The 17261-nt window shown below is 39.7% G+C and overlaps 1 protein-coding gene across 1 annotated transcript in view; it reads left to right on the forward strand.

Moving 5' to 3' along the window:
- The window catches only part of NCKAP5 (NCK associated protein 5), a 378197-nt gene that overhangs the window by 307590 nt on the left and 53346 nt on the right, over positions 1-17261 (forward strand). The window contains exons 12-15 of the mRNA XM_031056009.1: positions 8027-8131; positions 11570-11758; positions 12228-16072; positions 16767-16944. Coding sequence (XP_030911869.1) covers positions 8027-8131; positions 11570-11758; positions 12228-16072; positions 16767-16944 — 4317 coding nt within the window. The remainder of the gene's footprint in view (positions 1-8026; positions 8132-11569; positions 11759-12227; positions 16073-16766; positions 16945-17261) is intronic.

A 17261-nucleotide genomic window follows, 5' to 3' on the forward strand; every position in this document is an offset into this window, starting at 1 on the left:
AAATCCAAATAAGGATGAATCTGCTCACTTGAATCCCCTGTTCACAGCCAATGAACTTCCCTGTGAAACGGAGCTTGCCCTCCTGGCTTGCCAGGTATTGATCTAAAACATCTTCCCTGAGCCTTCTCTCTCTCCTTTTCCTCCTACAGGCAAAAGGTTAGTGTTAGATAATAGTATTAATTTTCCAGACATCTGCACATGTTTTAATAGCCTTTAGAAGGTTTGAAATGGTTTCTGTTTGACCACCACAGGGCTAAAACGCCATTAAGACTTAGATTGTAGCAATACATAACAATCATAGCCCTGTAGTTCAACCTGGCAATAAAAAAGCTAATTTATTTTATCGGAGATTTAAATTAATGTGATGAACTCCTCTCTCAACAGGAGCTGTAACACCACTCTCACTAAAAACACCATGTCCCTGCATATTTTCAAAACCAGATAAAACACTTGTGACAAACCTTGGTGTGTATTGTGTGTGCTATTTTGGAGTGCTTGCACGTGTGTTTGTGTGTCCATATAAGACTCCTGCTGTTCCTGAGACCATTTCTATTTTTCTGTCATATCTTCATTCTGAGCTCCTTCTCTTCTGTCATCTGGCTCGTAGGCTCAGCAAGAAGAAAGTGATTAATAAGGCAGTCTCCAGTGTTGGCACTGGGGTTTGTTTAACACCTTGAGAACTGGAATTTCCTTGTGGACAAAAATTATTGCTGCTTAGGTAAATTCAGTAGAAAATAGTCTTCAAAACAGACCAATGCATTTAACTAGGACATTTTTGAAAGTCTGTGAAAGAAAAGGACTTCAGACAGTTATCATTTCCAGCTTTATGCCAGAGGAAAGCTTCAGCTTATCCCATTATAAAGTGATAAAGCAGCATCTGATGGCAGCAGCTTCTGTGATAAAATGATCATGGCAGCACTGAGAACGAATCTAATAAGGGAATTGATCTGTAGATTCCAATTCTGGTAGAGCCAACATTGATCAACATAAATGTCAATAAGAAGATCTCACTGAGGTCTGCCTAATTCCTTTAGATTATTTTGGGGCATAGTCAGAAACTGAATGTGAAAATGGATTTTAAACCATAGAATCACAAAGGCAATGACCAATGTTATGTTGTGCCAGGAATATCACTGGCTGTCATTGTATGAAATGTTGAAATTAATGAGTATCTTTTAATCATATAAGGATTGATAATGCAATAACTGTTGCAGAAGTGAGACTTTTCTCCTGTTTTTTTATATTAAAGCATTTCTTAAATACAGTGAAATAATAAAAAACCAGCCCACCTTTTTACTGCTGAAGCATAGATAGCATGTGTAGGACATGCCAGAAAAGATTAATGGTATAGTTCTTCACTGTTGCAGGAATTCAGTATAAAGTTGTTTCTGAGTATAAAGTATAAATTCAGTATAATGTTGTTTCTGGCAACGCTGAAGTGTTAAAAACAAAATGGTTTTGTTTGTGGACAGTGTAACAACAGCAGTGTCAGGATGTGCAGAATGTGCCCTTCACTCTTGGGTGTTGCCATAATTCACAGCACCTATGTGCTGGCCCTCATTTAGCACAGTGGAACTGACATACTGAGTAGTGCTAGATCAGTGGGAAGACATTTAGAAAAATAAGAGACAAAATATAAATATGTACTTAATAAAAGGCTCCTCTCCTGCACATCACTATTCTCACAGCACGGCTGTTTCACCATACTCCAAGGAGTCTTCCATTTGCAGGCTTGTTGAAAACATTTTTGCATTAATTATTCACGTTCTGAGTAGCTGATTACTGGGTCATTGATGTAAACTGTTGACTTTACAGTAATTACAAACCACAGGGAACTTCATACATTCATTTTCCTAAGAAATTAAATTAGCTCATTTTCATATTACTGCAATATTTACAGACTCCTACCATAGTGCTATTAAAATGAGAAAAACACTTTGGAATCTCAGAGCTTGAAAACACTGATAGACATATAAAATGAAAAGTGGGATCAGAGGGGATTACTTTGTGTCTTTCAATGTAACTTTTATTTAAAGCAGTTTATAAAAATTAATAAAACTAAGGATTTGGAACAGGAGTAATTTTAGCCTTACATTAATGTTGTTAACTCTCTGAAGAATACAGAGAGATTATGCTATTGGTGTTTGTACATCAAATGCCTGCTTAAAGCCTCCCAATTTATACCCTAGAATATAAGTTTCCAGCTTTTGGAGTTACTTTGGGTCTAATTCACTGAGTTTTGCCATCTCTGGGTCTCTCAATAGTCATAGAGAGCTGCAAGCTTGGAAACTCTGCAAAAAAATCAAACTTTGTTTTACTTTCTGTGCTGGAATTGCCTTGTTGCAGGATTTCCTGATGTTGTTTTAGCACCCTAATCTTCCATACAAATGTTTCTAGTATCATATCCTTCTGCTTTGTCTTGGATGTTGCCTTAGTCTCAGTAAACTCAGCCAGAGGATTTGCCAGCAAACTGACAAACCCCTGTTAATTCTGGAGCTGGATTTAAAGTCTAGCATCTTAGCATCTTCTGTAAAGGCTTTTTAGAAAAGTGTGCCTAGTAGGAGGGAAAAACAACAAAAACAGATGTAAAATACCAAATTAGAACTTCCATGGAAGTATTTTTATTAGATTAATGGAAAATTTAGATCCACACACTTGAAATTTAAGGGCTAGCTAAAAACTTCTTTTTTTTTTTTCAGTTATGTACTAAGAACTCATTTAGCTTACTGAAATGCAATTTAAAGTTAATCCTTTAATATTCACTTATGTACATCCTCCTATCACCACTGAGCAATACTGCGCTTGTGTGATTGTTTCCTGTATTTTAAAGGGCTGAGGGTAGGATCAATAAAAGTCTCCACCTTTAAGAGTTATCCTGGGGCTCACCTACTGTGTGTTAACCCTCTCTTCCCACCAAAAATACCCTGTAGCAACGCTGTACAATAACCCTGTAGCAACGGAGAAATAGAAAAGCTCACTGAGTGTGGTGCATTGTTTTTACAATCAGAAGTGGGGTGCTCCTGCCTGTGCAGAGCTTTATTTATAGCTTTTAGAGGTCTAAGTGATGAACATCTAATTACTTTGTATTAGGGAGGAGTACTTTAAACAGTCAAAGGGTGTTAGTTGCTCACTCCAGTTTTAGCCCCAGTCCTGTAAATGGTTAAACATGGCCCAGCATTAAGAGAAAGAATAATTTTCATAGAATTGTGGACTGGTTTGTGTTTGAAGTGACCTAAAAGCTCATCTCTTTCCAACCTCCCTGCCATGGATAAGGGTACCATTCACTAGACCTGGTTTTCATTTACTAAACAGTGTTAGCCATGAAGTTCTGCTTATACGAAGTGAATAGTGGGAAATAATTCTGAATTTTCTATTAAATAGATAACTTCCAGAGCTGAACATAATTATTATACTTTTGGTTTTGTGATACCAATTATATGCAATAACATATCAGGCATTTCTGTGTGTACACAGTGTGCAGTTACAAATATATTTCCTATGCTGGTGATAATTATAATTAAAAAATTGGAAGCATCTTCTTGCAGCTTTCACTTTTGCTTCATATTTGGCTGGGTTTTGTTGACAGCCACTTTAGAAGGCAGAATTTCCATATGTTAAAAGAATATATATTGCAAAGTCTTATTTGTCTAAAGGGAAAGCTGATTTCTACTTTTGGAGGTTTCATTATTTTTTGCTTAACTATACTTAATTTTCTCCTTAATTCCAGAATATTTAGTGGATGAGAAGTTCACACTTTGTTTTTGAACGGTGCATGTTCTACTCTAGGTAACTTTTGGTGGGATAGGTGAAGGATGTTCTCATCTCCAGCTGAACCTCCCCTCTGAAATGTATCTAAGGTCTACAAAAATCAATATTGTGTTTAATGAAAGATTATGCTTCTACATAAACTAATAATATATAAATGTTTTGCCTAATAATATTTTTTCCTTCTGTAGCCTACTGCCTTTATGGTGCAGTGGAAATGAGAAGGTTTTCCCTGCCTGCCCAGTTTCAGTGGCTGGGTACAGAGGGAAGCAGGCCAGAATGTGCCTGCTCAGGTTTGTGATGCCCTGAAAAACAGCAAAGACAGGAGAGGGCCACACACACCAAACAAACATTTGCAGCTCTGGCATGGAGCAGCAGGATGAAAATGTTTCCTTGGTATCCAGAGAGAGAATTTTGTGAATGATAGACTTTGGCTCATGTGAGAAAAGCAAAGCCAATTGATTTAATAGCAATTAACTCATCCAATATTGGAGAGCTGTGTACTCTTTGGCATAATTCATTGAAAATTGTTCTGGCAATGCTGCAGACCATTAGATGTTTAAAAAGGAGATGGGAACTGATAGATATTCTGCAGAGATAGAGTCAGGAGGCACAATGGTTAGGGGAGTCTCTGTAATATTGCCTTGTGCCAGCAGGTAGTAGCTTTCTTTTATCTTCCTAGAAAGTCTTAATAAGAATGCTGCTGGGGGGGGGAGGCGAACTGGCCTGCTGGTTGATGGATTGGTTATCTGCCTGCCAGATAATTGTATTGCCTATTGCACTTGATAGAATAGGTTTCCACCTAAATTATCAATTACTTTGTTTTTATTTTTCATGTGGGTTACAGGAGTTAATCTTGGCATTGAACCACAAAGGGCACTGCCTTTTCTGCATCAATCTCACAGGTGAAGGAGGAGCTCTGCTGCTGTTGGTCACAGGCACCTGCAGAGAAGTCCTCTCTGTTCTGCCCTGGCCTCTCAGCCCCCCCTTTCTGGAGAGATGTGGGTCCAGTCAAGCTAAGATATAACAAAGTTTTTACTCCATACCTGCCCTGTAGTACTCAGTACAGGGTAATTTTCAAGGAAGTTGGCCCAGTCCATGCTGTATTCAGTTCCATGTGGATTTTCAGGTCTGCAGCCCAGTGATCCTGATGCTTTTCTGTTTCCAGAGGGGTCCAGGCCCTGCCCAGCACCTCCAGTGTTGCTTATTTTCCCCAAATCCTTATATAGGGCAGCAAAAAATGGGGCAGATAGCTTGGATTTATGGTTGTAACTCCTTAGTTTCATAGTAAAGTATTCATTTAAACTGATGTGATCTCTTCCATGGAAGTCATTCTGTGCAGTGGCTGCCTTTGGTTGCACTGTGTCACGACAGCATCAGCAGTGATTTCAATACTGTACAATTTTCAAGGCAGCAGTAACTCCTTGATCTAGTTATGTGGCTGTCATCTGAAAATACCCATAAAGGACACAGTACATTTTGTGTATCTGAGAAGAAATCAGAATCAAGATACATAGTTAGCACAATCTGTTACTTGATTTTAAATGCATCATTAATGAGTTTTTTTTAACAAATGCTAGAGTTTTCCCCAAACTTTAATTAGACAATGGAGAAGGAAAAAGAAAAATAAATGAAAGAGAAACATTTTTTCTTGGGCTTTTCTTTTGTAATTGAATGACTTGCTTCAGTGCTGTGTGATTATATTTAATTAATGACCTCAAACTTTATTATGCTGTTTGTTAATGCCAGTCATTGTTCTGGCCACCTCTGTTAGTTTATTTGCATATGTGTGGGGAGGACTATTCCCAATGTGATGATCTCATTCAATACAGAAATATAATCACATTATACATCTTGAGAACACATTTTCCCTCTTTGTTAATCATTTTAATCTGCTGATTTGCCTTTGGTACTGCAGTTTTAGAGAGTCACTGAGTTTAACAGTGGCAAAGGTGACTCAGACACAGTGAGACCCCTGTGCAGAGTCACACTGAGCCACTGGGGAGGGACCCCCAGAACCCTGAGCTGCTTCTAGCTGGGCTGTCATTGATCACTGGTCAAAAATTGTTTCTGATTTCTGCCTGTTCTGACTGGGCTGATCTCTGCTCTTATGTCTGACACAGATTCTGTATTCTGTAAGCAACACCAAATTTCATTGGATGCCGTTGTAGGGGAATATTTTGTTTCCCTTATTGAAATGTTTATAGGTTCCCATTTAAGTAATAAAATGGGAAAGTGGAAAAATGGGAAGGCAGTATTACAGTTGTAAAATTCCTTTAGCACTATTTCTAGGATCCTTTTTTCTGGGAAAATACATTTTCACCTATAAGTGTTCATCCATCTCAGCTGTTCCCAGTCATCATCTCCAAAGCACAGATCTGACTATTGTAACTTCCACTAAAATATCTCAGGTGACTGGTTTCCCTGGAGAAGGTAATTAATTTGTCTGCAAACCACTTGTTCATAGCACTAGTGACTCTTGGTTCTGAAAGAGTGGGATTCTCTGGTGGCTCAGTGATGCAGTTGGAATTATTGTCAAGAGGAACAAATGTACAAAGTCAGTGAATCTGTGACTTTGGGCAGGCATTTTACCTGGAGTTTAAATCTTTAACAAACACCTGACAGTAATACTAGTGGTAGAACTTTGAAAGGTGCATGCTGAATTACCAGGCATCACTGATGTTAAAAACACATAGCCTGGATGTAGTTAATATTTATAATAAAAAGTATCTTGAAGCATTTTATTTAATCTATTCAACAATATATTGGATAATACATATTTATACAGAATATTGACCATTGAAAATATTTTCCATAATCTCTCTGCAACAGACAGTACCTTCTTAATAAACCTGGATGAATAAGTTACTCTAGAGAAATTACTCCCAAATTCATAATTAGAAGTTTTTAAAAAATTTTCCTAGATTGTCTGGAATAGAAGCCTGAAGCAGAGCATGCAGATAACAGGCTGTGGGAATGGCTGGCTGCTTTGTTCTCTGGCAGATTAATTTCTGCAGTGGGTACCCAGAGAGCAGGCTGGGGAGCAGCTGGGTGTAAGATACTGTGACTTGCATTTCAGGGCCATGCAGAGAGCTACTACTGCACTGTGTGCTGGCTCTTCTGCCTACAGATTCTTTTTCCCTCTGTGGCCAGTCTTTTTGGATGGACAGGGTGATGGGGCACTCACAGAGCCTCCACAAATCTCCATGGTTTGCATCCCTCACAGATTCCTCTGGCAAAGCACCTGCCAGGATCTGCACCATTTGTTCCTCCAGGCTGAGGGGGAGACCTCCAGGTCTCTTAGGTTGCAAGCCTAGAGAATCAATGGGAAAGTGAAAAGAGCCTGATCCAAAGTCCTTATTTCTTGGGTTTTATTTTTTTTAGTCCATTTGCATTGATTTCAATGGACCCTGAGTCAGAACCATGCTGCCTGTTACATGGTGTGCTGGCCCAGGACTAACAAGACTGCAGATGTTTTCTCTTTTGAAGTGATTGGCTGAGGCATTCACATAAATCATGGATTTTATTGAAACTGCAATTAAACCAAACCAGGCTTAATGCAGATGGAAAGCCTAGAATTAGTGTACAGGTGGACATGGAGGGAAAGGCACAAACTTAGCCATCCTGCCAAGCAAAACTGAAAAAACCTGTGTATATAATCCAACAGCATGTGAATATTAATGCACAAAATCCTCTGAGTCCCCAGTTCCCTGATGCAATTATTTTCTATTCACATTAATTGTTCCTAACAGATGACATTAATGACTTTGAGTTAAAATGTGTGCAGAGGAGGCCTTCAGCAGATCAATGCTGGTTAAAAATAGGGTCACTTTTGCAATCATTCACACAAGGTGTAACAGCTCGTAAATAAAACAACATTAACATGTTGATTGATTTATACATGTTAATTTTTTAGTTCATTTTTATGCTTTTTTCCTGAAACCTGTCAAACTCTGTGGATAATGGTGGGGCTTGTGTTCATTTGTTATTGTTGTGTGTGAAGTAATGATAAGTTGCAAAGCAGTGACTAGAAGAAAAAGTAGAGTTTGTTTTGGATGAAGGATGATCTGTCCTCCAGACAGGAAGTCTTGGACAAAGTAAGCACAAAGAGCAACATTTCAAATTAGAGCAAATCCTCTTTTACCTCAGGCTCTGCATTTCCCTTGAAATTCAACAGCAGAGTTTGGAATTTTAAAAATGCTGATCCGCTGAATATCTGACAAATGCTTATGCTTTGCTCCTTCCCTTGTGCCCCCCCCAGAAGCTCCACTCACGCATCTCGGACCTCTCATCTGGGGATTTGCTTTCAGAAGTGGAACGGAACCGAGGCCTGGTGCAAGCTCCAAGTGCTGATGCTCAGATGCTCGTGAGTGTTTGTGCTGCCCTTGCTCCCCTCATCTGGAACCTCCTTTTCTCCTCTGAAGTCCGGTGTCAGGGAAGAGCCATAAAGCTGATCTCTGAATTGAAACACTGTCGAGGCAGATAACAATGCTTTTACTTCCTTCTCTTCTCTGAAATTCAATATTGTGTCCTCAGTTGATATAGTGAGCAGATAGTGTCACTGTGTGCAGAAAAAGAGTAAATCTTAGCAATGTCCCCCATACACCTTTTTGGGTATTGATTACATCTCAGAATCTCTGAGAAATGGTCAAGGAGCTTTTTATTAAAGCCTGTGCCCCGTATTATTCATCCCACTTTTATGATATATTATGTATGAACTTTTAAAAATTCATGGGCTCTGCATTTTTATTTTTTTTTCAGATGGAGTGAGCTTTGTGCTTATTTGGCAAAACGTTCGCCGGCGTGGCTTTCATGTTTCATTGTCAAAGAGAAAAGTAGCTTAAAAAACAAAAATCACATACAGGGAAACAAAGAGTACAAGAACAGAACATTGAACCTGCTTGTGCCTTTGATCTTGAAGTATAGTAGTGTCAACAAAAATGTAATCTCCCTTGTAATACCTACTTTAATGAAAAGGCATTGTTTCAAAGGTTCACAAAAATGCTAACAACATTTTGCATTATATTTAATTAAGCCTTCAGGTTAAGTTGCTCTAATATAGAGTTTTGTGTCTTTAATGGTCTGATTATTTCAATTTTCTTTGATTTCTAGTGAAAATTACATTTTTAAACTGTAATACTACATTCAAGCCTTTTTACTCTAATTTCATTAAAGGTAATGACTAAAAAGTCATGATTACAAAAATTAAAATTTTACCATGTCAGTTAATAGACCCATATGCGAGTTAAATGTATTTAATTAATGCGTCATAAACATGCTATTCAAAGTACTTTCTTGAATAATTTAGAGAAGAAAGGCAAATTGGAGGGGAAAACTCCACTCTCTTAAGTGATCTGAATGCAATCTAGAAATTGAGTAGATACCCTACTTCATAATCTGGAGTGACATGACATTTTTTGCACATTTTCTCCTCTCTTAAAGATGATTGCAGTAATATACTGTTCTTTTGCTTTGCTTGGATAGCTCCATTTTTTCCCATTGCTGAAACAGAAGGACCAAATGCCTTTCTCCTCTCTTAGGTGCAAAGGAAACCAAGTGAGAGGCTGGAGAAGCTCTCAGACTAGCTGAAGATGACAGGAAGGCAATACTTGTCACTGTGCTGTGATCTCTTTCCTCCTGCAGGAGATTCTTACAGGAGAGGATTTGCAGGCATCCTTCCCTTGAATGCTGTGATGGCTGGGACACAGCCCAGTATAAAGGGCAGAATTCCACATGATGTGTTTTCCCAATGCCAAAATGCAGAGGAATAGCCAGAACAAGCAGCTGCTGCCCTTGGCCTCCGTGCAGTCACCCTCCCCAGGAGTGACACTGCCACAGCTGAGGAGGCTGATGGCAGGGGGTCTCCCAAGGGAACCACAATGTCAGAAATAAAGACTCATCTGTCTCAACAAAACAACAAAATCCACTTCAGACCCAAAAACACAGGTGTCAGCCTGCCTGTGATGCTGAAAGAGGTATTCTTCCCAGAGCCACTGGATTTAAAGGCTGCAACTCCTACATCCATTTGACTTCCTAGGAGAACATGTACCAATAATTCCCAGAGGTGAAATGTGCTCTTGGTGCCTCTAAATGATTTTCCCATTCCTAGGTTTTGCCTATGATGAAGAATAATGATTTGCCCTGTAGTTACGTTTGTCAAAACCTGAACATTATGATGTCAGCTGAGCCATGAACAGCTGTACCGATGAACTCCTCAGCAGTAAAAATCCTGCTCTCTCCCATTCAGCTGAAAAAAGGTTCAACCCTAGTAGTAATAAATGGGAGGAGCATGGGGGAATAAATGAAAGAAATTAGCAGAAGGCCAACAAACATGCCAGTGCATGAGAAGTGCCTACAAACTGAGTGTTGTTCCAAAGATTTCCATGAAGAAGCTGGGTCTAGGGCATACACAGCCTTGATAAGTTTTTTTATGGATTCAGTAACTTCAGATTTCTTGTTTCTTCCTAAGTGTAAATTCTTCATTTAAGCAAAATTAATTTGAAGTATATCTACATAAAAAAATCAATAAATATTGTTTTAGTTTGCCTTAATGAAATCCAAGGGAAAGTTTTATGAAACGAAGGAACAGAATCATAGATTCACTTTGGATGAAAAGACCTTTATGCTTAAGATCATCAAATCCAACCTTTCATCCACCACTGGGTGGAAAGGTCCCTTGAGATCAATCCCTCCACTAAACCATGTCCCCAGGTGCCACAGCTACACAGCTTTTAAATCCCTCCAGGGATGGTGACTCAACCACTTCCCTGCTCCATTGCTTGACAACTCTTTTAGTGAAGGAATTTTTCCTAATATCCAATCTCAACATCCCCCAGCACAACTTGAGGCTGTTTCCTCTTGTTCTATCAGTTTCTGCTTGGGAGAAGAGACTGACCCCTGCCTCATTACAACCTCTTGTCATGTAGTCATGTCTGGTGTTCCTGGTAATTAAAATGATGTCTGATTCTGTAAGGAAACTGGAGAATAGTGCAAGCACTTAACACTAAAGAAGCTCCAACGCTGTTAGGCTCAAGAATATTAGTTTGAAAACAAATTAAAGGCATCCTAGCTACTCCTACAGAGGTTTAATATTTTACCTAAAGTGCTATCTACTCTTCATTACTCTCTTCCTCAAAGCTGGCACTTAGTCACAGTCAGCTGAAATTGCATTTGGAAAGGGGCGATAACTACACAAGTACTAAAGGCAGCCATAAAGTGTCAATAAATTGCATAAGCAAGAGGCTTCAGCTGTCTGCGAGCGACACAAAGATGGATTGTCCTACGTCAGAGAGTTTCTTAGACAAAGCTTTGAACTAGATAGGAAACCAAAATTAGACTGTAATGGAGAGATTCCATTCTCAGTGGACATTCTGCTCAGGATACTAAATTAATTTACTTTGTCCAGGCTGTGCAGCCTCATCTGTTACATTGTGGGGCTATAATGCAGTTGTCAAGATGTACTTGTATTCTTATAACTTTGTTTTCTGTATCTTACTGGCACACGCTGCTTATGTATGAAGCATAATTCAAATAGACTCAGAATAATCTTTACAATAAGAAGACCAGAATACTAGCCCAAGAACAAAGAAGAAAACACTGAGGATTGTGGATTTTTTTCCCCCTGACAAATGAAATTGTTAGCAATTTTAAATTTATTTCTCTGTATTAAATTCACCAGACGCTAAATTGCATGAGAGGAAGGCAGAAGTGGCTTACTTGGTTTTTCTTTGCCATTCTTAATCAAGGGGAAGTTAAATGATCATTTTCTCCCCATAAGATATTTCATTTTCTTCTCATATTTTAGGAATGCCAGCAGAATGTGAAATCCAGCATACCTGTCTTGAAATGCCAGAGTCAATTAAATATGACAGGCTCTAACCGCCTGTATCCTCGGAGCAGCTGCAGCAGCAGTGAACTCTCCCTCTCAAGTGCTTGCAGTGAATATTCCAGTGGTTCCTCCTACACTTGGAATGATGGAAAGACAAGCAAAAGGGTAAATCAGATTAATTTTCTTCATGTATTAGTTTAAGTTAATCTGAAACAAGATTAATTGAAAAGCTGGCTGTTTCAGAAGTTTTTTTACTTTCCTCTTGCTTTTATATTGAAAGCAGTTGTCACTAAACTGTTACCCCCCTATTTAATATTTTTAGTGATTCTTTTATCGCTCCAGCTTGCTTACAGTCTCCTCATTTGTTCAGACATTTATCCTGCCTTTCATATTCCAAACTGCTCTTCTTTTTTATCTTAATCCTTCCATTCATATTGTTCTTCCTACAGGTTTTTAATGCACTGCATCCTTCACACCACTGTGAAATCCTTTATTAAAAAAGAACTTTGCTTTAAATAGAAAAGAATGGAATGGAATGCCCTTATGCAACTCCTCTATCTCTTTACCAAAATGGTAACACTTTTATTGACAGCACTTGAGAGTAACGCAAGTGATTTTTATTTTCTTTTGACAGTCATCCGTGAGATGGGATAAAAGAATAAGCATTGGTTCTTCGCTCCCAAGCAACCTCTCAAGTCCTGCAGATGATCTACCTCCAACCCGTATCAAGGAAAACCATATCTTAGAAGGGCTGAAAAAATTGCAAGAGCAAAAAATACTACTTGAACCACCTTCAGTAATATCAAAATGGGGTTACAAAGATTGCATGAACTCCAACGAAGGAATATATTCCCCTGGAATTAAGTGTGGCGACCATAACGAGCAGACTCACTGTAAGCCAATGGAAATGGGAAGTGTTTGCATTGAACACAACAAAACTTTCTCTTATGATTCAGATTCCCATGATGATGCAGATGATGACTCTTCATCCTTACTGTTGCTGCAGGAAGTTCCAAGCAAGGACTGCAGGACCTATTGTAACAAATTAACTCATAGCATTTCTGACAGTCTCTTTGACTGGGATCCTAACAGGAAACATTTGCCAGAAAGAAGTCCATTTTTTAATTCAAAGGAAAGACCTGAGAAATTGACTAGTTTTGTCAGTGGATTTCAGGCAGAAGTAAAATCATGCACCAGAGTAAAGCTGCCTGAGTTACAGTTAAATCAAAGCCATTCTAATATAGGCTGGAAGGACTTTAATTTTCAGCTTTCAGACACTGATGACAATGAAGTCTTGGATGAATTGCATATAGAAAGCAGTGATGAGAAAAGTCCCTCAGATTTATTAGCAACTCCCTTTCCTGAGAAGTATACAAAGACCTCTGACTTGCTCAAAGTCACGGAGAACTCTCAGTTTGTATCCACTGACAAAGAAGAGAACCAGATACCTGTTCACCCAGACATTAGGCCCAAGCCATGTAATTTCATTAAACAACAAAAGGTTATAAAGAAGACCTCTTCTGAAGAGTGCATTATGGTAATATACGATGCTAAGGATGGTGAGCCAATTGAATTCAGCTCACATCAAACTGGAGTTGTCACTGTAACAAGAAATGAGATTTCAATCAACCAGCCACAAACTACGTCCAGTGCAGAATACACTGAACTTATACCTCAGGGAAGAACTGATATGCAGCCAGGACCCATTGCTAGAAGCTACACTGCTTCAGAAAGACAGGAAGATGAAACTGGGAAAAATACTCTTGAAGATAATGCAGGGAATAAAAATACAGCTGTCCCCCTGACCTGTGGCAAATCTTCACGCTGTGGAAGGGTGACACAGCAAAATACTTCACGACAGAAACTAGTGAAGCCAGTGTATGATGCATCATACAAGGCCAATTCAAGCTCCACTGTGCATGCAGGAATCAATCAAAAGCCAAATGTCACTAAAATACCCAGCAGAGGTAAATTTTCTCCCCAAAAAACTCTGATGACTGAGAGTGGGGAGGCACCTGTAGCTCTGTCAGTGGGCCCCACAGCCCTTGAGAAATCACCTGCTCTGCCACCTGTAAAGCTTTCAAGATTCAAAAAGGCTCAAAGCCCTCCCCGTCATTTTGATTCAAAAGTCGAATTTCAGGTTCCAAAGCCCCCTGCCCATGCCCTGCCTGACTTGAAACGTCCTGGCAGAGGAGATGGGGCAAAGTATCCAAAGAGTCAGACTCCAGCATCACCACTGTTGCCTCAGCACCTTATAGAGCCCAGTAGCTATGGGGAAGCTCCAACCAGAGACTTCCATTGTGATTTAGCTACTGTAGAAGCCCGGTCTCCATCCCCACCCCTTCCTCCAGGCAGGTCAACATCCCTGTTGATTCGGCCTAATTATGCTAATTCTCCACCTCTAGCAGTAAAGTTAGGAGGAGCTGGTCCCACTGAAACAGCAAAAAATGTACTGAAATCATCTCCATTAAAAGGGACTGTGAACTCTGGCTTTCATAATCAATCTAGTCATGAAATGCAAGCAAAAAATGTATCTTCTGGGGCCAACATTGAATTATCTTACCTTCAAGAAAATGCAGAAGGAATTATGCAAAATAAATGCACATCTCAGCAATCCCACAGTGCATGCCAAGGACTTTCCAAAGTTTCCACAAAGCAAGTCTGCCCAAAAAACTCTGATCAGGTGGGTCTCCACAGGAATCGTGAGTATTCCAGCGCAGATTTTCAAACAGCCAGGTCCTTTTCTCTAGGCTGTCCGTCACTGGAAACAACTCCTTCACAAGGCACCTATTCCAGCAAAAACAATATTTCCAGTGACAGTGGGTTGGATCAGCTACAAAAGATGCCAAACATTCTCCCCACAACTCCTCAGTGTCACACGACAAGCACAAGTGAGCCTCTGCTATCTCAGGTAAACAATTTCCCATCAACGCCGTGTCCTGCCGGCGATGCTGCGCACGCCTCTCAAAACTCTAATGAGAGAGGAGTGAAAACCCGTCTCCCTGTAGGACTGAAATTATTTGTCAAATCTCCCCAGCTTCTCCGCAAGAGCTCTACTGTTCCAGGGAAGCAGGAAAAAGACAGCATAAATGCAGCTTCCAAAAGTAATGGGAGTTCCAGTAAGTACAAGCAAAGCGAGTCTGTCTGTGTAAACACCAAAAGTGCAATGGATGTGGAATTAAAGGACTCCAGGTCTGATGCTGAAGTAAAAAATAATTGTGCTCTGGGACTTAGTATGGATACAGAATCAGCTCACCCACATGAAAGCTGCAGCTTGGTGGTAGACAGAGGAGATGGATTAGAAAACAAATTAGTTAAGAGGTCTGTTTCTTCTGGCAGCAAGTCGCACTTGAAGCCGGCTCTGGGCATGAACGGAGCGAAAGCTCGCAGTCAGAGTTTCAGCATCCACACAGGGGAGAAGCCATCTGCCCCTGGGGCTGAAGGGCTCGGGAAAGTACGGACTCAGATCATTACAAACACTTCTGACAGAGGGAATTCTCTAACGAGGCAGAGCTCGGCCGTGGAAGGGCTTCAGATCAAGGCTGCTCCTGGGACAGCAGTGACACCAGAGGCTCTTTTATATACTAGTAAACCCACAGAAAATTCTTGTCCTAGACAAGGCTCTCTTGGAAATATGAGTAGTTGCAATAGCCAGCATGGAAGCCCAAGCAAATTGCCCTTCAGATCATCTCAAAAAGTAGACCAGTTTCAGAGCACTTCAAAATGTGATGGAAGCAAACCATTTTCTCAGAAAGAGGCACGCAGTCTATCTGTGCAGAGTGAGAAAAGCACTGAAAGCTTTAAGCATGAAGCTCTAGGTAAAAACCGTGTTCTGTCAGCAGAAATGGAGTTAGAAGCCTCGGCTACTGTATCTTCCAAACAAATTTTGTCCTTCCAAAGCTTTGATGGAGCAAAGTGTCCTCATAAACTGGAGGCAACAAGGTCACGGAGACAGCAAATGTCTTTAAAATTAGCAGAAACCTCTGAGAAGGTTAATGATCTTTTGAGTTCTCCATCTCTGCAACCTACAATAGAGGAGAAAGTCATGTTATGCATTCAAGAAAATGTGCAAAAGGGTCAGGGACAAACCAAATCCCCCACTGTGGAAACTAAGCAAAAGACTGGGCCTTCTATAGCCAGTTGGTTTGGCTTCAGAAAGAGTAAGCTCCCAGCACTGAGTAGCAGGAAGACTGATGTTCCTAAAACTAAGGTGGAAAAAAAGGATACAAAAGTTTCAGGATTTGGAATGAAGCAGGCAAAAATAGAGAGAAGAAAAGAAAAGAAGAAAACCGAGCAGCACTGTGAAATAGAAAATCAAATTAACAGGAAAGCTGACAATGGTGACATTTTAGCCATGGAGAGCAAAATTGTGAAGCCTTCCCAAAACTCTCCTGGTGAAATTGAGTGTGAACAAGTCAGAGGTTCTACCACAGCTGCCTACTCACCAAAAGACAGCTTCATGAGAGAGCTTTTAAACAGGTAAAACTCCAGAACACAATTTGGGATGTGTTGATGTCTGTGTAGCTTTACAGATGCCCAGATGTGAAGTTCAATGTATGTTCTTTTTGTGCTAGGAATGCACAGTAGCAAACAGTAGGTACACAATTGGACTTTTTTCTCTACAGGGAAAAAAAAAGCATTCACAATGAGATGATAATTTTGTTCATATTACTTTAACCAAACCATTGGTCTTTGAAATTGAAGATAGGTGAGTTACATCCAAGCTGATAATTCAAATTATTCCAGAAATCAAGAATCTAGGCAGATGGTGTGTAAATATAGAGGGTAGTTAGGTACATGTTTTAATGTATTCCATCTTCCTGTACTGTAACCAGAAAACACATATTTGGTAACTTGTCAGAATTAATTACCTTTCCAGCTCTCACAACCTTTGGTCACAGAAGAACTTAGCAATGGGTATATTATGTTTTCACGTTTGCCCCACAGCAGTCCCAAATATAATATAAATCATCACATGTGAAAGGCTAAATTGATACACTACCTGAAATTGCAAGTGACAGGTTTGATCAAGGCTAGTTAGAAACATTTATCACTCAAAGGTCTAGAGACAGAAAGATACAGAGAGGTTACTTTAAACATTAAAGGAATGGGAAAGTAGAGTGATTGAAGAAGGGCAATGCAATTTATCAGAGGAATCACTCTCTACCTGCAGAGTTGATAAGAAAGCAGCTCAGCAGACAGAAAGTGGATCAAATAATGTTTCCTACAGGAGTGTGTCGAAGGGCAGCTCCCAGGGCTCCTCTCTTCATGGCAACTCTATCAGCTCTCAAGGAAACCACAGGAAAAACAGCAACACAAAAGCTGATATGGAAATGCAGAATCAGACCCTGGTAAGTGCTTCAGTACATGAGAACATTATTACCTTCTTTTTAACTTCTGGATGTGTTTCCTATTGCCATTGCAGGCAAACAGGATAATAACTGTTTATATATAAGATAGAAGGATATTGTGTAGCTAGAGGATTGTGAATTAATACAAAAGTTGGCAGCTTGGCTATAGGCCACATTATACAGATAGTCACGAAGATTCTACTGCTTCTGCTGGCAATTCAATTCCTGTGAAGATACATGCACAATGATGCTATAATCATACTGTAGTAGAGTGAAATGATAGGACTATTTTTTTATTTTATTTTTTCCTCTTTCCC

The sequence above is a fragment of the Geospiza fortis genome, unplaced genomic scaffold (genome assembly GCF_000277835.1).
Source record: "Geospiza fortis unplaced genomic scaffold, GeoFor_1.0 scaffold112, whole genome shotgun sequence".
NCBI lineage: Eukaryota > Metazoa > Chordata > Aves > Passeriformes > Thraupidae > Geospiza > Geospiza fortis.